Here is a 27,916-nt window from a genome sequence, read left to right on the forward strand (position 1 = left end):
TGACCATAGAATGGCACACCCTCCATGCTTATCCCTGTGTCTAGTGGTTCAGGCCCTTGTGACCATAGAATGGCACACCCTCCATGCTTATCCCTTGTATCTAGAAAGTGTATAGGAGCAACTATGCTGAAGCCCCTCATAAGTGCAAGGTCCTCAGGCTTTTGGCTTTCTCTCTGTTTTTGCTGTGTGTTCAAGAATCCAGAATGGGTTTACAAGGGTCTAGCCATGCTTACCTGCATCATAGCTTTGGATATTTATTTTTATTTTTTTACTTTTACCAGTATCAAAACATTACTTACTCTTTCAGTTAAACTTTTTGCTGATGAGATGAGCTGCATGGTGGCTTTTAGGGGGGCTCGGGGTGTAGCACATCAGTAGAGCATCTGCACACTGCACAGTGTATTCTCAGAGTGCTATTCTATCCTTGGGGTTGGGAGAAAAGGGAGGCAGTATAGTAACAGCGGCGGTGGTGATGGTGAGCATGGGAAAGGTGGGCTGGAATTCAAGGCTTTGTGCACTTTTGTGCTTAGAAGAATTTTATTAAATGAAGGAGGGAGTATATTGGTGACAAACAAAATAAATTCCAATGTTGAAAACTTTGTGTAACCACTATAGAAATGAATAGACTAGAAGAGTGATGCATGACTTCTTTCTGAAGCTTGTGAGGTTATAACTGAAGTGGTTCTGTGATTTCTGTCAAACGTGAAGTCCTAGGAGCTGCTGTTGAGCATTCCAAATAAAGACTGAAGGCTCTACATTTTTTCAAACTTTTTCCAATTTTTTATTAGGTATTTTCTTCATTTACATTTCAAATGCTATCCCGAAAGTCCGTTATACCCTCCCCCACCCTGCTCCCCTACCCACCCACTCCCACTTCTTGGCCCTGGTGTTCCCCGTTCTACATTTTTATCCCTAAAGCTATAGAGATTGATAGTAATACATCATACTTGAGTATGAGGTCTTTGACCTCTGTGAGTTTAAGTTATATTAATTAGCACTTAGTAACATCCTGTTTTCTTGGCCTTACTATGTAAGTAAGTTAATGTAAATTTATAAGAATCTTGATTGCCTAGCGATTACTTCTGTTGTCCAGTACTTTGTTGATAGATTGTTGTCTCTGTTGGAAACACATGGTGAGAATGTTGACGTACTCCTTTTATCTTTTAGCTAGGACCAGCTCACAGAGTTTGCGGTTTGGTTATGTCATAATCCATTCCATTAGTGCTAAGGACCGCTCACTGTGCCTAGGTTGAAAGAACAGGGTGGCTAATGCTGACTGCTTGAAGTCCTTCTGTGACTTGGGGATTTTCTTGTTTTGTTTGTTTTTGATTTGTAATAGTGGACTGTGTGTCTCAGCAGTGAATCTGTAATGATCTCACTTGTAGCATTAACCTGGTGTTCTACAGTAAAGGAAGTCTTCTTACATTACAAGGGGCGTCCTAGGAAACGGACATTTTGCTCATTTTAGACTTTGCTTCAGGCACCCCTTTCTTCTCTGTCAGTTGTTTTCTGTATCATATTTGCTGAAATGAATAAACAAATACATTTCCCCCTCTTAGCTAAGGCTGTATCCTGGATTCGTGAAACCATTTAGAAAATTATGTATAGCTGTTTTGGTGACTCCCAGTGCAGAAACTTTTAGTAATTATGAACTGTTTATCAGTATTTTTGACAATAAGTTCAATTTTGGTTTCTTTTGGTTTTGCATTTGTTGTTTGGTTGTTTTGTTTGATTTGAAACCGGGTCTCACTGTATACTCAAGGAACCCTTTATGTGGACCAGGGTGACCTTGAACTCAAAGAGATTCACCTGCTGCTTCTACCTGCCTCAGTGTAGACTACTCTGGCCTCAAACTCACAGATCTCTTCCTGCCTCTACCTCCTTAGTTGAGTGGTGGGATTAACATTGTGCACCACTATGCTGGCTTACATGTTTTAATAGTCACTGTAATTTTTATTTAAGTTTTATTTTTGTTTTTTTTTTGTTGTTTTTTTTTGTTGTTGTTGTTTGTTTGTTTTGAGACAGGGTTTCTCTGTGTAGCCCTGGCTATCCTGGAACTCACTCTGGAGACCAGGCTGGCCTCGAACTCAGAGGTCCGCCTGCCTCTGCCTCCCAATAAAACAGTTTTATTTTCCTACCTAAGGATATTGAGTAGAAACGAGATAATAAAATTGTATTCATAAACTTTGTAGTGTTCACTATGGGGTTTGGTATTAATTGTGGTAGTTCAAAATTCATTTCCTGAGATGATAATTTGTCTTTTAACCAGTATTTATGGTTACTGATAGTTGGGATGTCAAGTTTTTAGCTGGATATTAGAAGGAACCATAATCAGACACACCTGACTATAGTTTTTCATCTCAGAACAGGCTTGAAATTCTGCAGACTTGATAGATACACATTTTTTAAACTGATATTTACCTAAACTCTTAAGTATCATGAAGGAAAGCAGAGAGATTGATGAGAAGACCTTTCTCATTATTATTTATTATTATTTTATTCTAATTATTAATTTAAATAACCAGAAACCATATATTGGAAAGGGGGGTTGAGGAGTTACTAAGATTCATAGAATGTCTGGAAATTAATATGTCATGCTTATATGCTCTTGTATATTGGATCGGTTATTTGATATGTTTCTAGTGTGTCTTGTGTAATGTGTGTTCTCCAGGTATAGAAAGTTTAGGAGATGGACAAAAGAACACATTTAGATACCCCTGTCACTCATAAAGTCAACTTATGGAGGGGAACTGAAGACCTTGGGATACAGCGCAGAGAGTGAGAAGAGAAGGAACTGCCGAAAAACATGAAACATGAGTTTTTTTTTTAAGATTTATTTATTTATTTATTTATTTATTTATTTATTTATGTATGTATGTAAGTACACTGTAGCTGTCTTTAGACACACCAGAAGAGGGCATCAGATCTCATTACGGGTGGTTGTGAACCACCATGTGGTTGCTGGGATTTGAAGAGCGCCCGACTGCTCTTCTGAAGTAACATGAGTTTTAAAGCTAGTTGTTGGCAGACCGAGCTTTATAGAGCCTTTTGTCATGTACCTAGGCATGTGACAAGCCTCATCATTCTTTCACCTCTTAGCAACCCAAGGGGAAGTGAGTACTCATTGTCATGCAGTGTGTGTGTGTGTGTGTGTGTGTGTGTGTGTGTGTGTAAAACATTTTATCTAGGTTTGTACATCATGAGCTTTAAAGCTTATACTCAAGACCAGATCGTCAGATCAAATGCTGGCTGCAGGGTGTGGCTGCTCTCCTAGCGCTTGGTAGGTGTTAGTTTTACAGTTTATTGCTCATTTATGGGAAGTTATACTTCTGTACACGGTCTTCGTTGGAACATAGAGTACACTATTTGACCTCTGAGACTACAATCCACACTGGCTCATGTAAATAGCCTCTCTTTTCCTAAGCACTCCTTCATGCTACTTTCTTGATGCTTTTCTGAGTATAAATAATTGGAAAATTGGAAAAAAAATACATACTGCACACACACATGCATTGCAAAACTGCTTATACAAAATTCTTGACTGACAACATGATACAGGCTTAATGGAATTGTATTAAAAAATAACGCTGATTTCTGACATGTGCTGAGGGTAGCTCTGAGAACTAAAAACATATTTTTATATTTATAACCAAAGATGTAGTTCCAACCTTTGTCCAATTGAGATTGAGTTCTTGTTGCAGTTATTTCTTACTGTGAGACAGAGGTAGTTTGTTTAATTTCTGCTGTTCACATTTCTCCTTTGAACAAGGATAAAATCAGTATGGGTATCAAAGCCTTATGCCAAAGCAAAACCAGAGATGTATATCTATCAGACACAAGACATCTTTGGTAGATGTAATTGAAAATTCTCACTGTAAACCTGGCTTAAAGTACTCAGCAGTAACCATACCAGTAACCATAAATTGCATTTGCTCCTCAAGTATTATTTCTCTGTGCTAGCTAGCCAGTGTGTTTATGTGACAGACTTCTGAGAGAAGCAACTTAAGGGAGGAAAACTATGTTTTGGCTGATGTCAGAAAGAGTGTGGCAGAGCACCCAGCTCAGACCATGGTGGCAGGGGATCCAGAGGGCAGGGAGGGCACATGGGCTTCCTGCTTCTTCACTTTTGTTCTGTCTGGTCCTCTCTGTGGGATAGCACAAGTCATATTCAGGGCACGTCTTCCTCTTTTAGTTTGTTTGTTTCTTGAGGCAGGATCTTACTATGTAGACTTAGCTTTCCTAGAACTCATTAAGTAGGGCAGGCTGCCCTGAAGTTAATGTGAATCACCTAACTCTGCTTCTAGAGTGCTGGGATTAACAGGGTGTGCCCTCACTCCTGCCTGGATCTTTTCTCTAAGCATACTTAATGGGAATACCATTATAAATTCATCTTGAAGTGCGTTTACTAATTATTTAAGCATCTTTCCATGTACTGAAGTTAATAAGATCAACAATCACAGTGGGTATGTTATCATTAAAACTTTTATTAGTTTTGACTTGTTGACTGATTGTTTTCTACCCATCATTTAAATACTGTGTTTCTAGAAGGTATCAAAGTATCTGGAGGCAAGTAAAGCATTGCTTACTTCTTTGAGGCATCAAAATAATTCATCTGTTGCTTTAGTCATTTTGCAATCGTCATTACTACTTTTATTTTATATGTAATATAATCTTTCTCTGAATGAAGTGTATGGACTTTAAAAAGATTGCTCAGTGAGCAAGTGGAATATCAGTTTGTTTCTTTGCTACCTGTATGTTACTCATCCTGGCATCCACATGTACGCATTTTTGCATTACTCAACTGTACTACTCATAGTTATGTTTACATTATATTTTAATACATTTCTGATGTAGGGTATATACATATTTGAATCAAAATTTGTACTGATATTTTCAGTGTTTATTTTGATTTAGGAAGACAACACAGATACACAAGAAATGCAGAGTTGGCATTGACATAGTCACTGACATGCAAACCTTTACGGTTTGACATGCTTGTTATAAAAGACCTTGTGTGGTATCCCATGCAGGCAGGGTTTAGAGCCTGGCTCGGGGGAAGAAGTGACTAGATTATAACAGCTGAGGTTTCATGAATGGATTAATCCATTGCTGGCTTCAAAATGTGTATAGTAGTTGGTGAGACTGTAGCAGGTGGGCCTAATTGAAGAAAATACATCACTCAGAGCTTGGCCTTCACAGTATGTCTTGACTTGCCCTTCCACTTTCTAGACTCTGCTTCTGGCCACTTTGAGGACCAGAACCTCTTCACATGTTCCTGCCATTATCTTACTATTCCTGTCCTCAGGCCCAAAGTAATGTACAGTCAGTCTGGGATGGAGTAAAACCCTGGAGCTGGCCCCAGGGAGTAAATATTCCCTTTACCGTGGCTGTATTAGTGAGTGAGGCCTAGCCTAACCAGCTTAGCACAAGCAGGAAAGTGAGAAGCTTTCAAAAATGCCTTGAGTGTTGTTACCATAATACCAGAGGCTTCTTCAGGAGGCAAGTTGGCTCCAAAGCTGTGCAATCACTGTCTGTTGAAATCATTTGAGGTTCTATGAAGACATATTCTGAAATAACTAGGTAATTATGTTTATGTATATGTCACTCATAATAAATGCATAACTATAGACAGACAAACTTTTAATATGAATCTAATGTTATGAAGAGAGGCTACTTTTTAAAACATTCCTTAAAATGCTTTAAAGATAAAAATTATATTCATCTTAAATATATAGAATTATAGATGAGTTAATAATCCTTTTTAGTTCTACATAACCTTTAAGAACGAGTATAATGTAAAAAAATTATAGCATTTGAATTAAGTGATTTTTTTTCTTGTTCTCTAATAAAAAATGGAGAAAATTTAATACAAGAGATTTAACAGAACAGTGCCCTGTGGTTATTTCTTAACACTACTAGATCCTTCTCATGCAGCTTGAGTGCCCTCTTCAGGCTCTGTGTGTACATGTGTGAACAAGTCATATGTTCCTTCCATCCCTATGCTTGGAACATTCATTTTTGCTGTTCCCCCTACCCGGGAAAGAAGACATGTTTACTAATGTAGTTATTTATTTGTGTGCACCTGCTGTTTGTGGTATTTGCTTTGAATTTTGAATGACCGTGAGGCCTCAAGTGTGCTAATCACCAGTAACAATATTAGTGTGTGCTTTTAGTACAAGCTGACAAACATGCTAGATTCCATTCTTATCTTTTACCTTTCCTTTCCTTTTCTCTTTCTCTTTTTCTTTTCTTTTTTTTTGTTGTTGTTAGATTTATAAATTCCCTGTTAAGTTAGAGTGTTGGTGGATATAGGGGATAATGGATTTTACATCATTGGACACCTTTATTTCTGAAGCATTACTTGTATTTTGAATAGATAGCATTAATAATACATATTTCTTAAGCATGTTTAATTTAGTTTTGTCTTAGAGATACATTTGTTCATTGGCCCTATTGTTACTCAGTACACTCAAACAGGAGAAAGCGTCTATTTGTTTTGCCAATATGAACATTGCTCAGTTTTGTATTTGCTTTGACTTTCATGGAATCTTTTATTCAAAGTAGAAATATTTCCAAAGCTTTGTCTTAGTATTTGTTTTCCTGTTGCTGTGATAAAATACCCTGATGGCAAAGTAAGCCAGAAAGGGTTCAGTTTACAATTGGAGACTCTTCTCCACCACTGCGTGGAATGCAAGGCAGCATGATCTGGAAGCAGCTTCTTACTCTGTGTAAAAGGCAAAAGCAGAAAGCCCTGAATGGCCTGCATGCCACTTGGAACTCACTCTGTTGTGGTTTGAATGAGAATGGATGGCCCCAGGGGCTCATGTGTTTGCATGCTGAGTTGAGTCCTTAGATAGTAACTATTTGGGAAGGAATGAGGAAGTGTGGCTTGGAGGAGGTGTGTCACTAGAAGTGGGCTTTGAGTCTTCAAAACCCCATGCTGCTGTGCCCAGTTTCTCTCTCTCTCTCTCTCCACCTCCACTCCCATTCCTGTTGCTTGTGATTCTGAATATAAAGTTCTCAGCTACAGCCATGCTGGTTTGCTTCCTGCCATGAAACTAAACAAGCCTCCAATTAAATGCTTTCTATACTTGCTTGGTCATGGAGTCTCTTCACAGCAATGAAATAGTGACTTGGACACTTGCCTTTTCATCAGTCCATGGCCCAGTCCAGGAAATGGTACTGCTCACATTGAGGGTGAGTCTGCCTATCTTCATTAGCCCAGTTGTGAAGCCCCCTCACAGGCATGGCTGCAGGCCACACTTATCTAGGTAATTAGTCAGTGAGATTGCCTTCCCAGGTGATTCTACTTTGTATGAAGTCTCCAATCAAAACTAATGATCTAAGGTTGCACAGAAACTTCAGTTGGATGCCCTGGCTTTCTAGATATCAAAGAAGTGTGTATTCAAAATAGGTCACGTGATTATATATTAGTAAACTTTTTTTCCCCCAACTCGACCATCTCAAATGGGCTCCAGACATTTATCAAAATCTCATTCTCCCTCAGACATGGGGTTGTCAGACACAGTGCAAATTCTGCTTTGCAAAATGTACTTTAAAAAAACAAAAAAACAAGAAACCCTGAAGCTGGTTGCTGTTTATAGAATGAAGCCACAATCCTGTTTATCTCTCAAGTCTTTTTTTTCCCTTATTGTCTAATATGAAGCCTAGATTCTCTTGAACACAGGAACATTTGAGACTAGCTTGTCTATATTCCTGTCTCCCTGTTGGATTTGCTCATAAATTGAGTATTTAGACCTGACTGTTTTTTCCTGCAGCTTTCCAGCCACTCATGGTTCCAGTCCATTTTCTCCCATTTTATGTGTGCAAGTATAAGGCACATCTAAGACTTTGGTTCATATTTATGTGCTGGCATTGCATGAGTGTCTGTTTCTTCCCATGGCCTCTTCTGGTAGACAGTGTTAGCCATATTTCTTTGTTACTGCAGCATCTACTTAAAATACCGAGTAAAAATATCTTTATGTTCTCAAATCCACATTTGCCTATAAGACTGACATTAACACGTCTCTCAATGATTTATTCATTATAATGTTTAGAGCCATAAATACTATTCATTTGCCAAGTAGCATAGATTGCTTCAGCTCTGTTAATTCCTCTTGTTGATGGTTTGCTCTATTTAAGAGAGTACAGCTTGGAATAGATCTGTAATAAGACTGGGTGGGTCATGGTGTTTCTGCTATGTTATCACATTTCCTCTCACCTGTTGTATGGTGTAGTCGTGTTTGTTTGTTTGTTTGTTTGTTTTTATTACACATTTTCCTCAATTACATTTCCAATGCTATCCCAAAGTCATGTTTTATAGTAATAAAGTGAACCAAGTTATTATTCCATTGAAACCAACATAAATGAGAAAAATTATATTATTTTTATAGTATGGTAGATTAGAAGGTCAATGTTGTTCCCCCAAGGCCCTAATCAAGTGAAATAAATCTAAGTTGTCTAAGTGACATGACAGAATTAAAAGTCTCTAATGTGGAAAATACATCTTAAAAAGTATTTATGGGGCTGGAGAGATGGCTCAGTGATTAAGAGCACTGGCTCTTCTTCCGAAGGTCCTGAGTTCAAATCCCAGCAACCACATGGTGGCTCACAACCGTCTGTAATGGAATCTGATGCCCTCTTCTGGGTTGTCTAAGGAGAACCATGCACTCACATACATAGAATAAATAAATCTTTTTATAAAAAGTATTTATTATTTACTGATGAGGTAGGAAAGTGTATTATTCATTATCACTGACAGCAAAACTTGGTGGAACTTCTGGGTTCTAGCCAGTGGGCAATCAATACTTGCAAATAGAACAGCTAGTGTGCATCCAGTAAGTCCTTCTGCATGGTAGCCCAGGGTTTCCGTTGCAGTCAGTGGCACCAGTGAGTATTACAAGTGTAGACTTGGGGTGTCATTCAACAGAAGTGGCAGGTTTTGTACTGACTTTTGAAGAAAGAGGGCATTCTGAACCAAATATTTAGTGTATGCTATAGGAGTGGCCATGGTGTTTTCGTGATGTAGACCACATGGAGTGGGCATGGCTCTAGTGTGGAGGATCTTGTGCTTGTGCATAGGATTTTGTTATGGAATTACAAGTGGTGACTAGGAAATCAGAAGGGTAAAATGAGGGTGGAGTATGAGTGTCAGGACAGAGGGAGCTCACCTTTGATCCATTGGTTTTTAACAGTCTTTTAAAAAGCTTCAGAGAACTTGAACTTACCTGATAGTTTGTATTTGTGTAAGATCTTTCTCTCTTTAAGGAATGCTTCTTGAAGTCAGGGATTTTGAATTTGTCATTTGCACATTGTTTAGTAAATCATGGATTTGTGGATTTAATTGATTATTACATATGTATATTTGATAGACTCTGATAGGCTGGATTAATTTGTAATATGAGATAAGAAAATACAACATCCTCATTTTAGGCCATTTCATTATAAACTGTTATGTTCCAACATTTGTTCCAGTGTCCATGATTTACAGACAAATGGCCAGAGCTTGGTATTATTGCTTGCTTATATAGTTTTTAGGAGTTGATGGACCCGTGTATCTAGCTGTTACAATGTTCATGTAGTAAATTGATGTTATGCTTCTTGCTGTGAAAAGTATTGAACACTTAGCAATACAGATAAAATCATTGTGTTTTCTATGCCTTAAATACAGATGTTTCTGGATTATCTGGTTTATGATACAAAAATTAGTAAGCACACCAATTTTTCTGCTCTCACATAATCAGTCCCTCTTTAGTGTTATATTGCTACATATAGAAACATTTATTACCTATACTGTATACACTTAATCTATACAGATTGATTTAAAATAATAGAAGGAATTCAGTATGCATATGCGTGTGTCTGTACAGCAGTTACACTGTTTTATGGCCAGTTCACTTGTAGTTTGATACACTTGTTTTAGAAAGTGTTTGCTGATCTTCTTATGTGTACGGCAGTGTAGTTTGCAGTTCACCCAAGTCCTAGTGAGATGATGGTCTATCCCATCATTGGTTGACTACCCCAGAGTTGTCTGTTGTAGCAATGGCTCTGGTCACTGCATACTAAAATGTTTTTGTTCTGCTCTATTATCTATTCCAGGCAGGCTAACGAAGAATATCAAATCCTGGCTAATTCCTGGCGTTATTCATCTGCTTTTTGCAACAAACTGTTTTTTGGAATGGTGGACTATGATGAAGGGACAGATGTTTTTCAACAGGTAAAAACTCTGTATGTTATTTTGAAATTCATAACTGAGTTATTTTTGATTAAAATTATATTGTGGTTCAGAAGTGAATGCTCACAGCCATCCTTTGGATGAAGCACAGGGTCTCCGATGAAGAAACTAGAGAAAGTACCCAAGGAGCTGAAGGGGTTTGCAGTCCCTAGGAGGAACAACAATATGATCTTACCAGTACCCCCAGAACTCCCTGGGACTAAACCACCAATCAAAGAAAACACACAGTGGGACTCATGGCTCTAAGTGCATATGTAGCAGAGGATGGCCTAGTGTGTCATCAGTGGGAGAAGGGGCCCTTATTCCTATGAAGGCTCTATGCCCCAGTATAGTGGAATGCCAGGGCCAGGAAACAGGAGTGGGTGGGTTGGTGACCAGGGCGAGGTGGAGGAGGTAGGGGATTTTTGGAGAGGAAACTAGGAAAGGGGATAATATTTGAAATGTAAATAAAGAAAATATCTAATTAAAAATTATGTAGTGGTTTAATTAGAGTTGAAATGTGGAGATGTTGATAATCCCATCATTATATATTTTGTCCTTTTATTATAGTAAAAAACACTTTGATTTCTATTTAAAGGAAATGTGCTTTCTAGCACAGTGTCCAAAATCAAACATTAATCTTAATTTGATATTACATATTGCTTAGGTAGTATTTCACACGGGCTTATGGCATTTCATATAGTGTTAAGTGCAGTTTATTTATTTTATATGTGTATGTACATGTGTGAATGCTTGTTTGTATTCATATGTGTATGACCATGCTTGCATGTTTTATTTGTTAATATATGCCATGACTTCCATGTTAGTGTCAGAGGACCCCGTTGTGGAGGCACTTCTCCGTTTTAACCTTTTCATGTCTATGTTTGAGTGGGACATTAAACTCAGTTTGCCTGGCTTGTATAGGGAGCACTTCTTCCTCTGAGACCTCCTGATCCTGTTTTGTTTGTTTTTGAGATAGGCTTTTTCGCTGACCCTGGATATTGGAAATTTGGCGTGGTTAGCTGGCCAGCTGGCTCATGGATCCAATGGTGTCTGCACCCCAGTCTCCATGCTGGGGCTACAGCTGTGAGGCACTTCATCTGGGTGCAGGGGCTCTGAGCTCAGGACCTCATGCTTCTACAGCATACACTTTTCCACTTAGCTATCCTGTGTGCTTCTGCCACAGATACACTGTAAAATAGTCTGTATTTATCACAAGTATTTTCTCCCTGTTATGGCCTAGATCTCTACCACAGATGCTGCTGGTGTTGAAGCTAGAAATCACCTATGACCCTATGTGAGACAGAGCATCAAAGAGACTCCCAGGATGAGTCGCTGATCACTGTCTTCCTCCTGTGAGGAAGAAATAGCAGGAAGGCCTGTGCTCAGAGACGGCAGTGGGGAACAGGAATAAGATAGTCTCACATAAGCTAGGAAGAGGAGCTTCCCAGAAACCCAGCCCTGCCAGGTCACCTTGATGGTGGACTCTCATCTCCAGAAGTAGCAGAAAATAAGCTGCTCTTGTTTATGTTACCTACCTTGTACAGCAGCATTTGTAGACGTGTGATGTACTCACATGCACAGTCTTCTCATTAGACAGAAACTTGGCTTTGGGCGTGAAGATGCTAGTCACCATGGAGAGCACCTTCTTAGGTGTGGCATCATGTCTGCTTCTGTTACCAGCAGTGCCCGCTGAGCACTTCATACATATTCATTAGGGCTGCCTCTTTAGGAACCTGTTGGATATGGCATTGTTGCCATGATTATCACTTGTTTAGAGCGATAATGCATCCGGATGTGGAATAAGATAGCGGTTCTAGCACACAACATATTTCGTGTCAACCTATTGTATGAGCCTTTTGGGTGAATATGAAAACAAACATCTCCTCCATACAGCTCTATTGCCAGAGCCTTTTCTGCTAGCAGTTGCTTTCTGCTTTTATAACCATCTGGAAGGCCTTTGGGAATCCTTTAAGTTTCTGCTCTCCCGGCTTTTAATGTTGTTTACTGTTCAGGTCGCAGGAGCCTCTCTTTGTTCTCCAGGAGGTATTATTTCACTTCAGAGAAGATTCCTGTATGATACATTCACATCATGTGTACTGTATATGTGTGTGTGTGTGTGTGTGTACACATGCATATATGAGACATACACAATATACTAATGATATGGTATGTGTTGTATGATATATTAGAATTTGTCAGGTTTTTACCATGAGAACAGGTTTTATGATTTAGTTTTATAATGAACTTTTCAAAGTTTCTATTAAGATTACTTATAAAACAGTTACTCAGGAGTCATTTTCAAAGGAGGAAACTTCTGCAGCATTGTGCTGTAATTGAAATGGTGGGGTGGAGGTCAGGTCAGACGGTCTAGCTTTACCTCTTCATAGCTGAGCACCTTGAAGATTTCATAATCCTACTGTGCTCTCTCTCTCTGTGCAGACAGGAAAAAGGACTTTTATGATTACTACAATGAGATGTTAATGTGTGAAGATACTTAGTTGTATCCCTGATGCATGTTTATAAAATAATTCCTATCATATATATAAATTAATAACGACTTTAGCATCTTCAAACTACAGTATTTTTGCAGAATTTGACTAAATGTAAATTATATAGAAAGAAGAAAAAGTTAGGCTAAACAAATTGAAAATCAGGAAAAGAAACAACAATAAGGTAATCTCCAGCTATATTTTAGGGAAATATAACTACCACTGTACCTGCATGCAGTTGCAGAGCAGCCGGACTCTAATATGTGAGTGTGAAGAGCGCCCTCTTCTATAGCTGTGGGAGGCAGAGCAGTGAACGAAGAGGAAAAGGCCTTTTTATAAAACTGCATCCCCCTTGGGGACAGAGCTCAAGGAAGAGCTCTTATGGCTTAGTCACCTCATGGAGGTCCCACTGTAACAGTAGCAATTTAAACTTAATATGACAGCTTTGGGGGTGGCAGGGATAAACAGAAAACATAGAGCAAATTGAGACCTACCTTTCCCTCTTTAACAGGAGGACTTAAGATAATGTGGTGGTAAATAAGAACGTTTGATAGCATTTGCAGTAGTGTACATGAGAAACAGTTGATAGAGACATACTGCTTTTCAGTTCAGGTTTTCCTTGTGCTAAGCTGTTTGAAGATCTATAGTTGTTACTTGGGCTATTTTCTGAGTAAGGCAGCCACGGCCAGCATTTGTTTATGGGCCAGGATCAGTTTTGCCTTGACTGTAAGCATGGTCCTCCTTGTTCTCACCTCTTGCCAACCACCGTCTGACATGACACTTGGTTTTGATTCTCATTATGTGAATCTCTTTGAGTTTTATTTTATTGTCTTTTTAATGTAATCCCCATATAGGAGCTATTTAATATATTGATATTGTAGTTAGTTTCTATGTCAAATTATCCTACTAAGTATTTAATAAACATTATACTATGGCAGTGTTCATTTTAGTATATTTTCTGAATAGGTATTTTCAATAGAAAAGTTTTCTGTGCTTAACCACTTTAAAAACAATTAAATTAAGAATTTGAACAGAACATGACTGCATCAAAGATTTATCTTATTTTTGGTATATTCAAGTTGTTTAGAACAAAAATATTTGTTTCCATCGCTTATTGACCATCAACGAAAAAGAATAGTCTTTGCATTTTGAGTAGGAGATTGGATTTGCAGGTAATGTGTTTGCAGTCCATCCTTTAGTGTGCTCCCACGTGCCCAGTTCCAGTGACTGCTGAAGAAGCAGAGTTAATCCACACGCTGACAGAGCCCATTAGTTCTGTTTTGTTCTTGTAGACTTTGCATCATCTTAATCATAAACGTCTAGAGAGACAAGGAATGAAAAACTAGTCAAAATACCAAACCAGGAATGTGAATAGTGTGTTAAATGTGACAGTTCAGGCAGCTTAAGCAAATTCAGCTATTCTCTTCACTTAATAGTGCATCAAAATGAATAAAAATAGAAATTAAGCTTCAGAAAGCCATGCAGATTTTCTTAATAAATTCTTTCTTTTGGAAATTCACACAAAAATGTAGAAGATGTTGGATGAATAATATTGAATGTTGTGGTGCTGTTATAATTAGCATTTTATCACTTGCTTTGCAGCTCAACATGAACTCCGCTCCCACGTTCATGCATTTTCCTTCAAAAGGCAGACCCAAGAGAGCTGATACTTTTGACCTTCAGCGAATTGGATTTGCAGCTGAGCAGCTAGCAAAATGGATCGCCGACAGGACGGATGTTCACGTATGCTCATATTCACTACAGTAAATACTGTGTGTGTGTTTGTGTGTGTGTGTGAGAGAGAGAGAGGAGAGAGACATACATTTACATATGTCTAGGTTAATTAGCTTGGTTTGCTTGGCTGCAGTAATGAAGTTGCAGGGGTTTTGTTTTTTATAGTTTATCTATGGAGTTCGCTCTTTTTCCTTGATGAGAGAAGATTTGTCTTCTTCCATGCTAAGGATTGAACCCAGGACCTGGTGCAGTTGGAATATTCTACCAGTCAGCTCCATTCCTAGTCCAAGAAAACTGGATTTAGCAGCTGTAACTGTTACTTGAATTGTAATTAGTCAGCTCATGCATTGCTGCATGATGATCAATTGATATTCTAAACAAACACTAAAATGTATATTAATTAGAGTATAATTTATGGAATGAAAAAATACAATGAAAATGGTTTAATATTATTAATGATCAAGGGATTTCAAACCAAGGAGCAAGATTTTTTTAACACATGTATTATATATATATATATATATATATATATATATATATATATATATATGGGAAAAGATTTGGAGCTGTGGAGAATACCTGCTACTGTGTGTCACTGTTGGGACTGGCACTTGTTGTCAGCATTTATACAACATGAGTCCTATGTCTTTTTCACTTCATTTAACTAAACAGTGCCTCTTCTAGGAATTGAACTTAAGTATGATTTAGATTCATAGCCCTGAAAAGAATGTAACAATATTTATTTTAATGAAAAAAGTTGGAGACAAATCAAATGTCTAAAAATAAGACTTTTATTGGAGACATTGAATAAGCTCATAGTTTAACAAGTACAATGTCAATTAGAAAAGTAATATGGACACTATGATCTGGGTGTTTTTAAGCAATATTGTGTATATAGATTGAGACAGATCATTTATTCTGAATTAAATTAACCAAAATTATGGTACGTACTAATTTGTTTGTGGAGGGTTTGTGGGTATTTTTAAATTACTTACATATTTTTTATGATGAGCTCTATAAAGCTGCTTATAAAATTATAAGATATGTGAGCTTATATAACTACATATAGTTATATAATACATAACTATAAGCAGTTATTTTAAGTTATTCATAAACACTGAAGTTTTACTAAAAGATCTAAACATTTTTCTGAAACAAGATCGTTGTCTCATGGTAATAAAACCTGTCACCTACATGATTTTGTCACCTGTATCATTGGTTTTAATGATACTTTGATGAAAATAAATTGTTTCCTAAATTTGTTCATTTAAAAATATTTCACTATATAATGTACCAACAATGTGTGATCTAGTTGGTGGGAGACATCAAGGATTCTACTAAAGTATTATCCAACAGTACTCACAGTTTAACAAGTGCAATAACAGGTAATGTCAGTCAAGGTAATTAATTCATTACTAAACTACTAAGATTTGTATCAGAGAGGAGGTTTAGAGGATAAGAGCTCTTACTGTTCTTACAGAGGACTACAATTCATGTCTTTTTATCTTAAATTGTTCGCTCATATTTTACTTTCTGAGCACAGTTTCTCCTCCCTTCCCCTGTTCCCTATCCACTCCTCCTCTGTTTCCCTCCAGAAATGGACAGGCCTCCCAGGGATATCAAACAAACATGGCATATCAAGTTGCAGTAAGGCTATGCACACCCCCTCATACTAAGACTGAACAAGGGAACCCAGTAGGAGGACAAGGGTCCCAGAAGCAGGCAAAAGCCTCAGAAACAGCTCCTGCTCCTTCGGTTAGGAATCCCACAAGAAGACTAAGCTACACCACTGTAACTTATACAGAGGGTCAAGATTAGATCCATGCAGGTTCCCTGATAGTACTATAATTTATATACAGAAGGCCGAGATTAGGTCCACACAGGCTCCCTGACTGATCAGTCTCAGTGAGCTCCTAGTGGTCCAGATTTGTTGATTCTTGGAGTTGTCATGTGGTGTCCTGTGACCGGTCAGGCTCCAATCATCATTTGTCCCCCTCTTCCTCAGAACCCACTGAGTTCCACCTAATGTCTGGCTGTGAGTCTCTGCATCTGTTCCCATCAGTTGCGGAATGGAGTCTCCCTGATGGTGATTATGGCAGTCTTTTGTCTGGATTTCTCCAGTCTGTGTGCAAGGCCTCTAGTCTAGAATTCCCTTTTTATTAGTACCCATGTTAGGCAGCCAATAATCAACCACCTTTAACTCCAAGACCAATGGCACTAATACAGTTCTCTCACTTCATCGGGCTCTTGTAAACACATTCGTACCACACACACACATATACATAAGGTTTTTTTGTTTGTTTTTGCGTGTTATTTGCCTTTTTGGAGAGGTTATGCATAGAGTGCCTCTCACCTTTAGAACCTTTCCCCTGCTAACACTTCCCCTGTCATGCCTGTTTCTAATTTATTGCTATTGTTAATTAGCTAAGTGCTCAAGTTGCCTGCGATTTTAGCACCACTCCCCTTTATCCTCAGGCTCTTGGTCCCCGAGACATGGCTCCATAATTATTTTCAAAGTATATGCTTATTTTCTGGTACATTAACTTTCTCTGGGCTCATGTTTTTATTCTGTGTTTAACCTAACATTCCAGTTAACCGTTTCATAGAGTATCCTTCCTCCTTTCCATAGAAATGTTCCCAGAACCCAGATCTGAAGTTTATAAGTCAGGAGTTTGTTCCAGTTGTATGTCTTTGTAAACAATAGCTTCTGTAGGTTAAAGTACAATAATATGGATGTGAGCTGGCAGCCCAAAAAGTAGAATAAGTATGAGCATATCATATTTTCTAAAGACCTACACATATATCTTGGTATATCTGTGGCTCATAAACTCAATAAAGTACCAAATCTCAATTAGAAATTAATACTAATAAACATTTCTTTAAAGAGAACATTCATATGTCTAGTAAGTACAGAGAAAAATGTTTGTTTGTTTGTTTTTTATGATTCCATTGCATGCAAACATAAGCCAAAGTGGGGGAAAGCTTTATACCCAGTAGTGTCTGAGGACAGTATGGTGGTGGTCGGTGTCTGCAAGGAAGTAGCTTAGTTGGATATTGCCGTAGCCCTGGAGGATGCACACTGCTACTGGCACTTTGACAACAGCCGCCCAATTCTTCAGTTAAACATGGAGCTTCTGTGTTATCTGTGAAAGTGTAATGAAAGCATGGATACCTGAAACCTTGAATGTGAGCATGCCTGTGCATATATGCTGTAGCTGCATGTGCAAGGAGAGGTCAGAGGCCAACTAGGGTGACTGCTGGAATTGCCACACACATGCTCAGTTAGACTTCTGGGGAGTGTTTGAGCAGCTTTATTAAACAGTCTCTAGTTGATAGAATTCACATGTGCCCTACCTTACCTTCTCACTAGCTAACGACTACCTCCTTGAGTTGGTTAGTTGTGTGATCCAGAGCAGCTCTAGACTGAGTTTCAGGTGTAGTGTTGCATACACTTGAGTAAATGAACGAAAGGAAGAGACTCTTTCTGTATAGCCAAGATGCTCAAAGCATGTATTGTCATTCATTAAGAGCTCAGTAGACAGAGTGTCAAAGCTGGAGGTGAAGAGTATACTGACTGTCATTTCCCTGAAGTCTTTGTGTTGGTGATAGGAGAGCTGTAGGCCAACTGTGATTCAGTGGCTAGCCCCAACACAGGAGTGTATGGACGCACAGAAGAGAGTTAACAGGTCATTAAGGATAATATCACAGAGAGGTCAGGAAGTTGGGGGCAGATCTGGGAGGCGTTAAAAGGAGGAGCTGGAAGTAAATATGATCCCAATACATGCATTGTATGTAGTTCTCAGGGAAAATTATAAGTTAAAGAGAGTAGTGACTAGAACATGATTAAAAAGAAAGTATCAATATTTGTTTTTCACTTTTTAAATTATCATTGTGTTTTTATTTTGCAGATTAGAGTTTTCCGGCCACCCAACTACTCAGGCACCATTGCTTTGGCCCTGTTAGTTTCACTGGTTGGTGGCTTGCTTTATCTAAGGAGGAACAACTTGGAGTTTATCTATAACAAGACTGGTTGGGCCATGGTATCTCTGGTATGTTATCAAGTATCCTGCTACCTCTGTTCCTTGTATAGTTGCATTTTATAATAACAGAATGAGCCAGATTATTATTACTTCAGTGTGAAAAATCACCAAAATGAGATGTCATGCTATTTCTATAAGTAAAATAGAATTAATTTACCATTCAGCTTAAGCTATGGGTATGATTTCTTCTATGTTTCACTATTAAAATATAATGACTCTAGTATGTGGCACATTCCAAATATTAGAGAAATGTCCCTTGACCATATGTATATCTCTATATATGGTAATGAATCAATAAGAATTAGCAATTTGGACTAAAATGTGAGCTGAAAGGATTTTGGCATATACTCATTCAATTTGTTTCTCCCTGAATATATCCACTGTGTGACTGTTATACTTGTTGTATGTAAATGAGACATAGAACTTTCTGTAATGACCCAACTGTGGGGGTACAAACTGGTTACCACACACATACAGTGCTGAGTTGTACATGCTGTTATAGAGACCAGCAGGGAGGGCTGTAGGAATACACAGACCAGGTACTTAGCCTGGCATGAAGAGGGAATGGAATTCTGATTTTTTTTTTTTTTTATGGCCAGTGAAAGGAGACATGATTGTCCAGAGAAAAAAACAAAACAAAACAACCTGTTGTAGCAGTGGCAGAATGGGAAACACAAGAAGGCATTCTAGACACATGCACCACGATTCAACTCAGGTTAGAAAGTAGCTGTGGAAGAGGGGTTTGAATGATATTAAGACCAATTCAGAGAGCATGTTCTTATTTTATGTTTTACAGAGCTGGGTTTTTGTTTATGGCTAAAATCATGCATTATTTTATTTTTTAAATTAGCTAATAAAAGGTCCAGCAAGGTGTTGCAGTGAGTAAAGGCTCTTTCTGCTGAGGCAGTCCGCCTGAATCCAGTCTTCAGAGTCCACACTATAGAATGAGAATGCCAACTCCAAGTTGTCCTCAGACCTCCACAGAATCTGACATTTTCTGAAAGACAAATTGTCCCCAGGCCTCCATATACCCTGACACCGTGTCCCTCAGAAGAATAAGTGAGAAAGATTAAGAATTAGAGGAAGTGAAATGAAACATAAAATACCTTCAAAAAGGACATGATTACTATTTAATACCTGAATTGGTCAAAAGATTAGTGTTAGAATAGAGATTACAGGGATGAATAGATGGCTCAGTTGTTTAGTAGCACTGGCTGTTCTACAGAGGTTCTGAGTTCAACTCCTAGCACCCATGTGATATCTCACAGCCAACCACCTAGAACTCTAATCCAGTGGGATCTGATGTCTTTTTGTGGTGTGCAGATGTGGTGTGCAGATGTATATGCAGACAACCATTCATGTACATAAGTACATAAATAAACAAGTCTTTAGAAAAGAAACAACCCCCCTTAAAAAATATACATTATAAGTAGAAGAACAAAATCTATGTTATAGAAGTAGGCTTAAACTATTACTAGAAAATAAAAAATATATCTTAATACATGAATGATTATTTTTCATTTATTAGTTGATCTGAAATATATGATAGGAAAGCAAAATTGGTATCAGTGGATTAATGGATTGTCTGGCTTATTGCATATATGTATATTTGCAGATTATAGTAATAGCATATAAAGGCTAACTTGACCTTGGCTTGGCACTATGTCATAAGTGGTTCAGTATCACAATGAAATTAATGAGGATTAGCTTTCAAACATGTTGTAATGCTCAGAGGAACAGCTGCAAGAAAAAAAAAAAAAACCTCGGGGATCTAGGAAGCACTCCAAGTCAGGAGTTAACGTGGAACCTAATTGTGTCATTGGAACAGAAGCAGATGTGAAAAGAACAGAGGGAGAAGGGCAGTAACATACAGATAATGAGAAATTTAAGCTCAGCCATGTCAATGTACTTACTGTATTACATGCAGATGAGCTGAGCATCTAATGCAGAAGCAGAGATTCCCAGACTGGATCTAATAGTGCAGAACCAAAGCTGCCTGAATGCTGACACGGAAAGAACGCTTTGAAGGCACTTAATGCTATGCAGGAATGTTTACAGAGACTTCACACATGGGGAAGTCCATGTAGTCAGGCACTAAGCTTTATTTAGTATATGTATCGCATTTCTTTCATTTTTACATGACAGTTGTATTCCTGGATGGAGTTTTAGAAGAAACCTAGAAGCTGATTCTAAAGGTCATATAGAAAGGCTAAGGTTTTGGAATATTGAGGTATTTAAAAAAAAAAAGAAAGAAAATCAAAGGGCTTATATTAGCTGAACTTTGACTAACTATAAAGCTATGGTAATTAGAATGGTGTAGAATTAGCCTTTGGCTTGATACGGAGATCACTGCAGCAGAATGCTGGGGACTGAAACAATCCACACACATACATGTTCAGTTCACTTTTGAACACAGGTGCTAAGTAATAAACATGAGCAGTACAGACTTGTCCAGGTAATGCTGGGAAATACCTAAGTGCAAATGAGTCAACAACTAGTCAAGTCTATGCAGTGTGTTCAGTGGCTTATGGAATGATGTGCAAGAGCTTAAGTGTCACTCCTAGAAAATCACAGAAACCCATTGTAGCAAAAGCAGAATGAACATGTAAATGAAAAAGGATGAATTATTCTTTATTAAGGTTAAAACATTCTGTTCTTTAAAAGATGCCCTGAAAGTAATTTATAATACACAGAGCAAATGAAACTCTGTGGGAAGCATATGGTAAAGGACATATTTACATATAAAGCTGCTTGGCGATAAGGAAACAAGTCTTGTGTTTAGCAATAGCCTGTCTGCTTTTACATAAGATGGGATACATGTCCTCAGTGCCACACAAGGGTAAAAGCTGAAGAGAGTGAGAGACTCCACACAGAAAATGTCCATAGACTGGACATAAAGGAGTAATGACGTTCAAACCGATTAGAGTTAGCAGAGCATTGGTAAGTTTTTGTTTATGGGATTGAATTTAGTGTAGATGAAGAGCAGGGATAATCAACGGTAAGGAATTGAGAAAAGCTGAGAGTACAGGGAGTCTTCAGACAGCTCAGCTTGCTTTCAAAGCTGCTTTCCACCACCCTGCTCTTCCATTGATCACAACCTTTGGATTCCTGAATTGACAGAGCAGTAGGGGCTTTGGAAGTAGCTAGCTGGCTCCACCTCCCACTAGAGGGCTTTTTTTTTTAGTTAACAAAATGAATTGTTTTATATATTACATCCCAACCACAGTTTTCCCTGTCTCCCCCTCCCCCTCCCCATCTGCTGCTCCATTTCCTACTTCCTGTTAGAGTCTGTGTCTGTAGGAAAGGATCTAACACTTTGAGGCAGGCCATTCACTCAGCTGCCTTCCCCATACATACCAGTGCTGAGTGGAACCATAGCAGACTCTCTGTACAGGACTTTGGTGAGTGCCTTATTCTACATTTTTAGCAGGCCATATTTGAAGCAGGAATCCTTGAAATCTGCCACTCCATCATGAAGCCAAAGTTAAGTATCTTGCAGACAATACAGAGGCGGGACTTCCCCAGCCTTTGCTGTTGCTGTCTTAGAAGTTTGGATGTTCTGAAGGTGAAGTCTGTAGCACCTGATCCCATAGGGCATCTCTTAGGGAGTTTGTCAGGATTGCATCTTTCATTTGGAAGGGAATTGATCACATTGCTCAGTTTTCTTGGGTCTTTTCTCAAGAGTTTTACATTTTCCTCCATTGAAATTGTAGGTGCGTGTTTGAATCCGGGACCACTTAAGGGCTGGTGGTCCCTGGGTATAGTGGCTGTGTTTGATCCTGTTGTTGGAGGACTATGAGAGCATCTTGTATATTTTCCCACCATTTTTAGATTTGTTTTTAAGGTTTCTCATATAACCTGATATGAAACTTGACTAGGCATGTAGAGCTAAAGGGAAAGACAGACCTAACATTTTGTATACACAATGCACAGACACTGCCCACAGCCTGTTAACATTGCTGGGGACATGTGATTGGAATTCCTGTGGTCAGTTTCCAAAGTGCCCATGAGACCCTCAGAGTCCTTTCATAATTTCAGTAGCACTACCAAGAATGTCTAAAGGATGTGTCTTACTCCTCAAGAACTGCATCCTGCTCAGCTACAGACATTTTGACTTGCTAATTTGTTGTCTTTGCAAGTGTCCCATTAAGACAGGTAACAGAACTGTGAGCAGCAGCCTTTACTCTCTTACTGACCCGTGGATACCATGTGATAAAGAAGGCATATCCAGTGACATGCAGCTGCGTTAGCCCTACAAAATACAACTGCATTTTGGGGTTTAGGTGGTTAGTCAAGGCATAGGAGTGAAAACATCTGGTGTGAGAGTGGAGGAACCCTACACAGTGCAAATGTATCTTGGGGGTGGAGTAGTTAGGGGAGGTTTAGCAGTAAAAAGGTCCTGGGCAAGAGTAGAGGAAGCTATTTAGCTAAGGTCTGCTCACTGAGGTCTCTTGTTAATGTTTTCATGGAACTGATACATGCCTTATCTGAGGAAGCTGAGTTGACTAGGGATTCTGCTATTCGTACAGGCACGCATAGCATGGTATTGGCGTCCTTAAATCCTTGACTAGAACTCCCTCCAGAAAATCTTGGTGAAGTGAATGTACACCAACATAGCATGGGAAAGGCACCCCACTGTTCTCCTCTGCTATGAGCCTTTTAATTACCTATGCCAGCCTTGAAAGATGAACACATAGGGTTGACTTGGAGCTGAAGTCTTCAAATATTAAACAGAAAAAGCTAAGGTGGCTGGAAGGCAAATGGAATTTAAGATGTAAAGAAAGTGATTGGATACATTATTATTATGTAATGATTAAATGCGGATGAACAGTCTATGCCGTTATGTATTGAATATATTATTAATTGAGTATCTGGGAGGTTTTCCCATAATCTGTATGCTGTTTATTCATTTCTTTTTTATGGAGTCCCTGGTATAAATGGTGGAGCTATTTTCTGAGCTATAGGACATTATTTCAGAAAGCTCTTGTACATATTCAGGTCTTGAAGTATGTTCTCCATGTTTTTACCCCCCTGACATTTCAGTTTCCTGCATACATCAAGATGTCTAATCCAGTTTTAGTTGTCTCATTGACTCATGTTGAGACTCTTTATCCAGTACTGGAAGAAAGACTATCTTTTCTCTGGTGTGTGTGTATGTGTGTGTGTGTATTAATATATATATATATATTGATATATATTAATATATATATATACTTATATATTAATATATAATGGGGTGTATATATAAATACTAATATATATGTATGTATATATATATACATATATATAAAATCGTGTGTGTGTGTGTGCGCGTGTCTTTGTGTGTGTGTGTCTGTGTATGTGCATGCATCTTTATTAAAAGTCAGGTGGATGTAGCTACCTTATTTCTTTATACTCTTACCCTATTGATCTGCAGTTTGCTTTGTGTGTGTACCATGCTGTTTTTGTTACTTTGGTTGTGTGGTGTTATTGGAAGTCAGGTATTGTGAAAAATAAATATAGCATTGCTCTTTTAGTGCGAAATTTATTTGACTCTCTGAAGTATTTTTTGTTGTCATGGGTTTTAAGATTTTTTTTTTTTACTCTGTGGATTTTGTCATTGAAATTTTATAGGCATGACATTAACCTGTAGATTGCTTTTATCATGATTTCTATTCTAGAACATAGTTACTTTAAGTTAATTTGTGTATGTTGAAACATCTTTGAGCCTCTTGACTGGTAGATAGCTAACCCCCTTGATATGTGTTTGTGTACAGCTTTCCAGTACTTAGTGGTGAATTTTACATGTGTTTTTATCAGTGTGATTGGCCTATAATTCTCTTTTTTTGTTTTCATGACTTGTTTTTGTTATCAAAAGAATATTGGGTGATTCACAATAATTTGAGTGTTTCTTTCCTCCCTGTTTTGTGTAATAATCTGCGGAGTGTTGTCAGTTTATTGTAAAGGTGTGCTGACGTTCAGTGATGAGCTTCAGCCTTTCTTCATTTGGAAGGGTTCTTTACTACCAATTCAGTCTTCTGTTTAAATTGTTCATGAGTTTTGGTTTACTTTTGTTTGTATAAATTTGCTTATTGAGTTTGGATTTTCCAAGTGTTCAGGAATATGGGATTTTCTTACTTTCATTAGTATCAGTTGTAATGTCTTTTCTCCTTCACCTTCAACTTTATTATTTGGGTGTCTGTTGTTCTTTTATTGGCTCTTATGTCACTTAAAGAACCAGCCCTTTCTTTCATTGTATTGTTATTTTTGTTTTTTCCTCAGCATTTGCCTTGACCATTTCTATTTTCAATTTGACTTATTTTTATTTTTTTTTACAACATTAAAATACAAAGCATAAGCCGAGCATGGTGGCTGGTGGCGCACACCTTCAATCCCAGCATTTGGGAGGCAGAGGCAGGCAGATTTCTGAGTTCGAGGCCAGCCTGGTCTACAAAGTGAGTTCCAGGACAGCCAGGGCTACACAGAGAAACCCTGTCTCGAAAAACCAAAAAAGAAAAAAAAAACTTCAATACATAAGTGTTGATACTCTGCTAATCTTTCAATTTGTAGATTTGTAGCTATATAAATTCATTTTAAAACTGTTTTTATTGTATCTCACAGTTTCTTATATATCAAGGCATTTTATGTGTTAATGTTTATTCATTCCTATTTGCCTCCTGATTTCTCAAAGAGCAGTTTGTCACTTGAAGATGTTCTGTCACAATGAGTTTATATATGTGTTCTGTCATTTCTCTTGTATTTCTCATTTTAATTCATTGTGATCAGATGCAGTGCAGTACTTCCCTCAGTTTCTTCTTTCCTCAGATCGGGTCTATTTTAGAGAAAAGTTCCACGATCTACTGGAAGGGGCTTTGCAATGTAGTGGTTTGAAAATTTACAAATGTTGGTTATCTCATTTTCACACAAATTGTCCTTTACCTTCAATACTTCTTTGTTGATGGTCTGTCTTGATGACATAGTAGTATGTGTTGGGATCAGTATCATTTTTACACACTGGTGTTTATGAAATTGGTGTGTGTATGTGTATATACATATACATACATAGAATAGTGATACAGTCCTTGAAGGAACTGCTCTTCTTTTTCTCTCTGTTTTTAAAAATTCCTGTTTTATTTATTTCCATTTCAAATGTTATCCCACCTCCCCAGCCTGGCATTACCCTACACTAGGGCATTGAGCCTTCCCAGAACCAATTGCCTCTCTTCCCATTGAGGGCCAACAAGGCCACCCTCTGCTACATGTGCAGCTGGAGCCATGGGTCCCTCCATGTGTACTCTTTGGTTGGTGGTTTAGTCCCTGGGAGCTCTGGGGGTACTGGTTGGTTCATATTGTTGTTCCTCCTATGGAACTGCAAACCCCTTCAGCTCCTTGGCTGCTTTTTCTAGCTCCTCCATTGGAGACCCTGTCCAGTCATTGGCTTGAGCATCCACCTCTGTATTTGTCAGCCTCTGGCAGAGCCTCCCAGGAGGAAGCTGTATCAGGCTCCTTTCAACAAGCACTTGTTGGCATCCATAATAGTGCCTGGGTTTGGTGACTGTATATGGGACGGATCCCCAGGTGGGGCAGTTTCTGGAGGGCCTTTTCTTCTGTCTCTGCTCTAGACTTTGTCTTCATATTTCCTCTCTAGAGTATTTCTTCCCCCTTCTAATAAGGACCGAAGCATCCACACTTTGTCCTTCCTTCTCTTGACAGCTTCATGTGGTCTGTGAATTGTATCTTGGGTATTCTGAGCTTTTGGGCTAATATCCACTTATCAATGAGTGCATACCATGTGTGTTCTTTTGTGATTAGGTTACTTCACTCAGGATGATATTTTCTAGTTCCATCCATTTATCTAAGAATTTCATGAAGTCATTGTTTTGTTTTGTTTTTAATTAGATGTTTTCATTATTTACATTTCAAATATTGTCACCTTTCCTGGTTTCCTCTCCAAAACCCCCCTATCCTATCCCCCCTCCCCCTGCTCACCAACCCACCCACTCCTGCTTCTTGGCCCTGGCATTCTTCCTATACTGGGGCAAAGAACCTTCACAAGACCCAAGGGCGTCTCCTCCCATTGATGACCAATTAGGCCATCCTCTGCTACATATGCAGCTAGGGCCATGAGTCCCACCATGCGTTTTCTTTGTTGGGCAGGTTAGTCTCTTGGAGCTCTGGGGGTACTGTTTAGTTTATATTGTTGTTCCTTCTGTGGGGCTGCAAACCCCTTCAACTCCTTGGGTCCTTCCTCTAACTCCTTCATCAGAAACCCTGTCCTCCATCCAACGGATGACTATGAACATCCACTTCTGTATTTGTCAGGCACTGGCAGAGCCTCTCAGGAGATAGCTATATCAGGCTCCTGTCAGCAAGCTCTTGTTGACTTCTACAGTAGTGTCTGGGTTTGGTGGTTGTATATCAGATGGATCCACAGGTGGGGCAATCTCTGGGTCATTCCTTCAGTCTCTGATCAGAACTTTGTCTCTGTAACTCCTTCCATGGGTATTTTGTTCCCCCTTCTAAGAAGGATAGAAGTGTTCACACTTTGGTCTTACTTTTTCTTGAGTTTAATGTAGTTTGCAAATTGTATCTTGGATATTCCAAGCTTCTGAGCTAATATGCTCTTGTCATTGGTTGCATATCATGTGTGTTCTTTTGTGATTGGATTACCTAACTCAGGAAGATGTCCTCCAGATCCATCCATTTGCCTAAGAATTTCAAAAATTCGTTGTTTTTAAAAGCTGTGTTGTATTCCATTGTGTAAATGCACAGCATTTTCTGTATCCATTCCTCTGTTGAGGGACATCTGGGTTCTCTCCAGCTTCTGGCTATTATAAATAAGGCTGTTGGCAGGAGTGGTGGCGCATGCCTTTAATATCAGCACTTGGGGTGCAGGGGCAGGTGGATTTCTGAGTTTGAGGCCTGCCTGGTCTACAGAGTGAGTTCCAGGACAGAGAAACCCTGTCTTAGAAAAAAAAAAACAAACAACCAAACAAAAATAACAAAAACAAAAACAAACAAACAAATAAGGCTGCTATGAACATAGTGGAGCATGTTTCCTTATTACATGTTGGAACATCTTCTGGGTATATGCCCAGGAGTAGTATTGTTGGATCCTTTGGTAGTACTATGTCTAATTTTCTGAGGAACCACCAGACTGATTTCTAGAGTGGTTGTACCAGCTTGCAATCCTACCAGCAATGGAGGAGTGTTCTTCTTTCTCCACAACCTCACCAGCATATGCTGTCACCTGAGTTTTTAATCTTAGCCATTCTGACTGGTGTGAGGTGGAATCTTAGGGTTGTTTTGATTTTCATTTCCCTGATGATAGGTGCATCTCAGCCATTCAGTATTCTCCAGTTGAGAGTTCTTTATTTAGCTCATACCCCATTTTATAATGGGTTATTTGTTTCTCTGGAGTCTAATTTCTTTTTTTTTTTTTAATTTTTAATATTTTT

The 27,916-nt window shown here is 38.6% G+C and overlaps 1 protein-coding gene across 1 annotated transcript in view; it reads left to right on the forward strand.

The window, feature by feature from the left end:
- Tusc3 (tumor suppressor candidate 3) overlaps positions 1-27,916 on the forward strand; it is a 140,101-nt gene that overhangs the window by 47,494 nt on the left and 64,691 nt on the right. The window contains exons 3-5 of the mRNA XM_029480733.1: positions 10,099-10,216; positions 14,308-14,448; positions 18,348-18,488. Coding sequence (XP_029336593.1) covers positions 10,099-10,216; positions 14,308-14,448; positions 18,348-18,488 — 400 coding nt within the window. The remainder of the gene's footprint in view (positions 1-10,098; positions 10,217-14,307; positions 14,449-18,347; positions 18,489-27,916) is intronic.

The sequence above is a fragment of the Mus caroli genome, chromosome 8 (genome assembly GCF_900094665.2).
Source record: "Mus caroli chromosome 8, CAROLI_EIJ_v1.1, whole genome shotgun sequence".
Classification (NCBI taxonomy): Eukaryota; Metazoa; Chordata; class Mammalia; order Rodentia; family Muridae; genus Mus; species Mus caroli.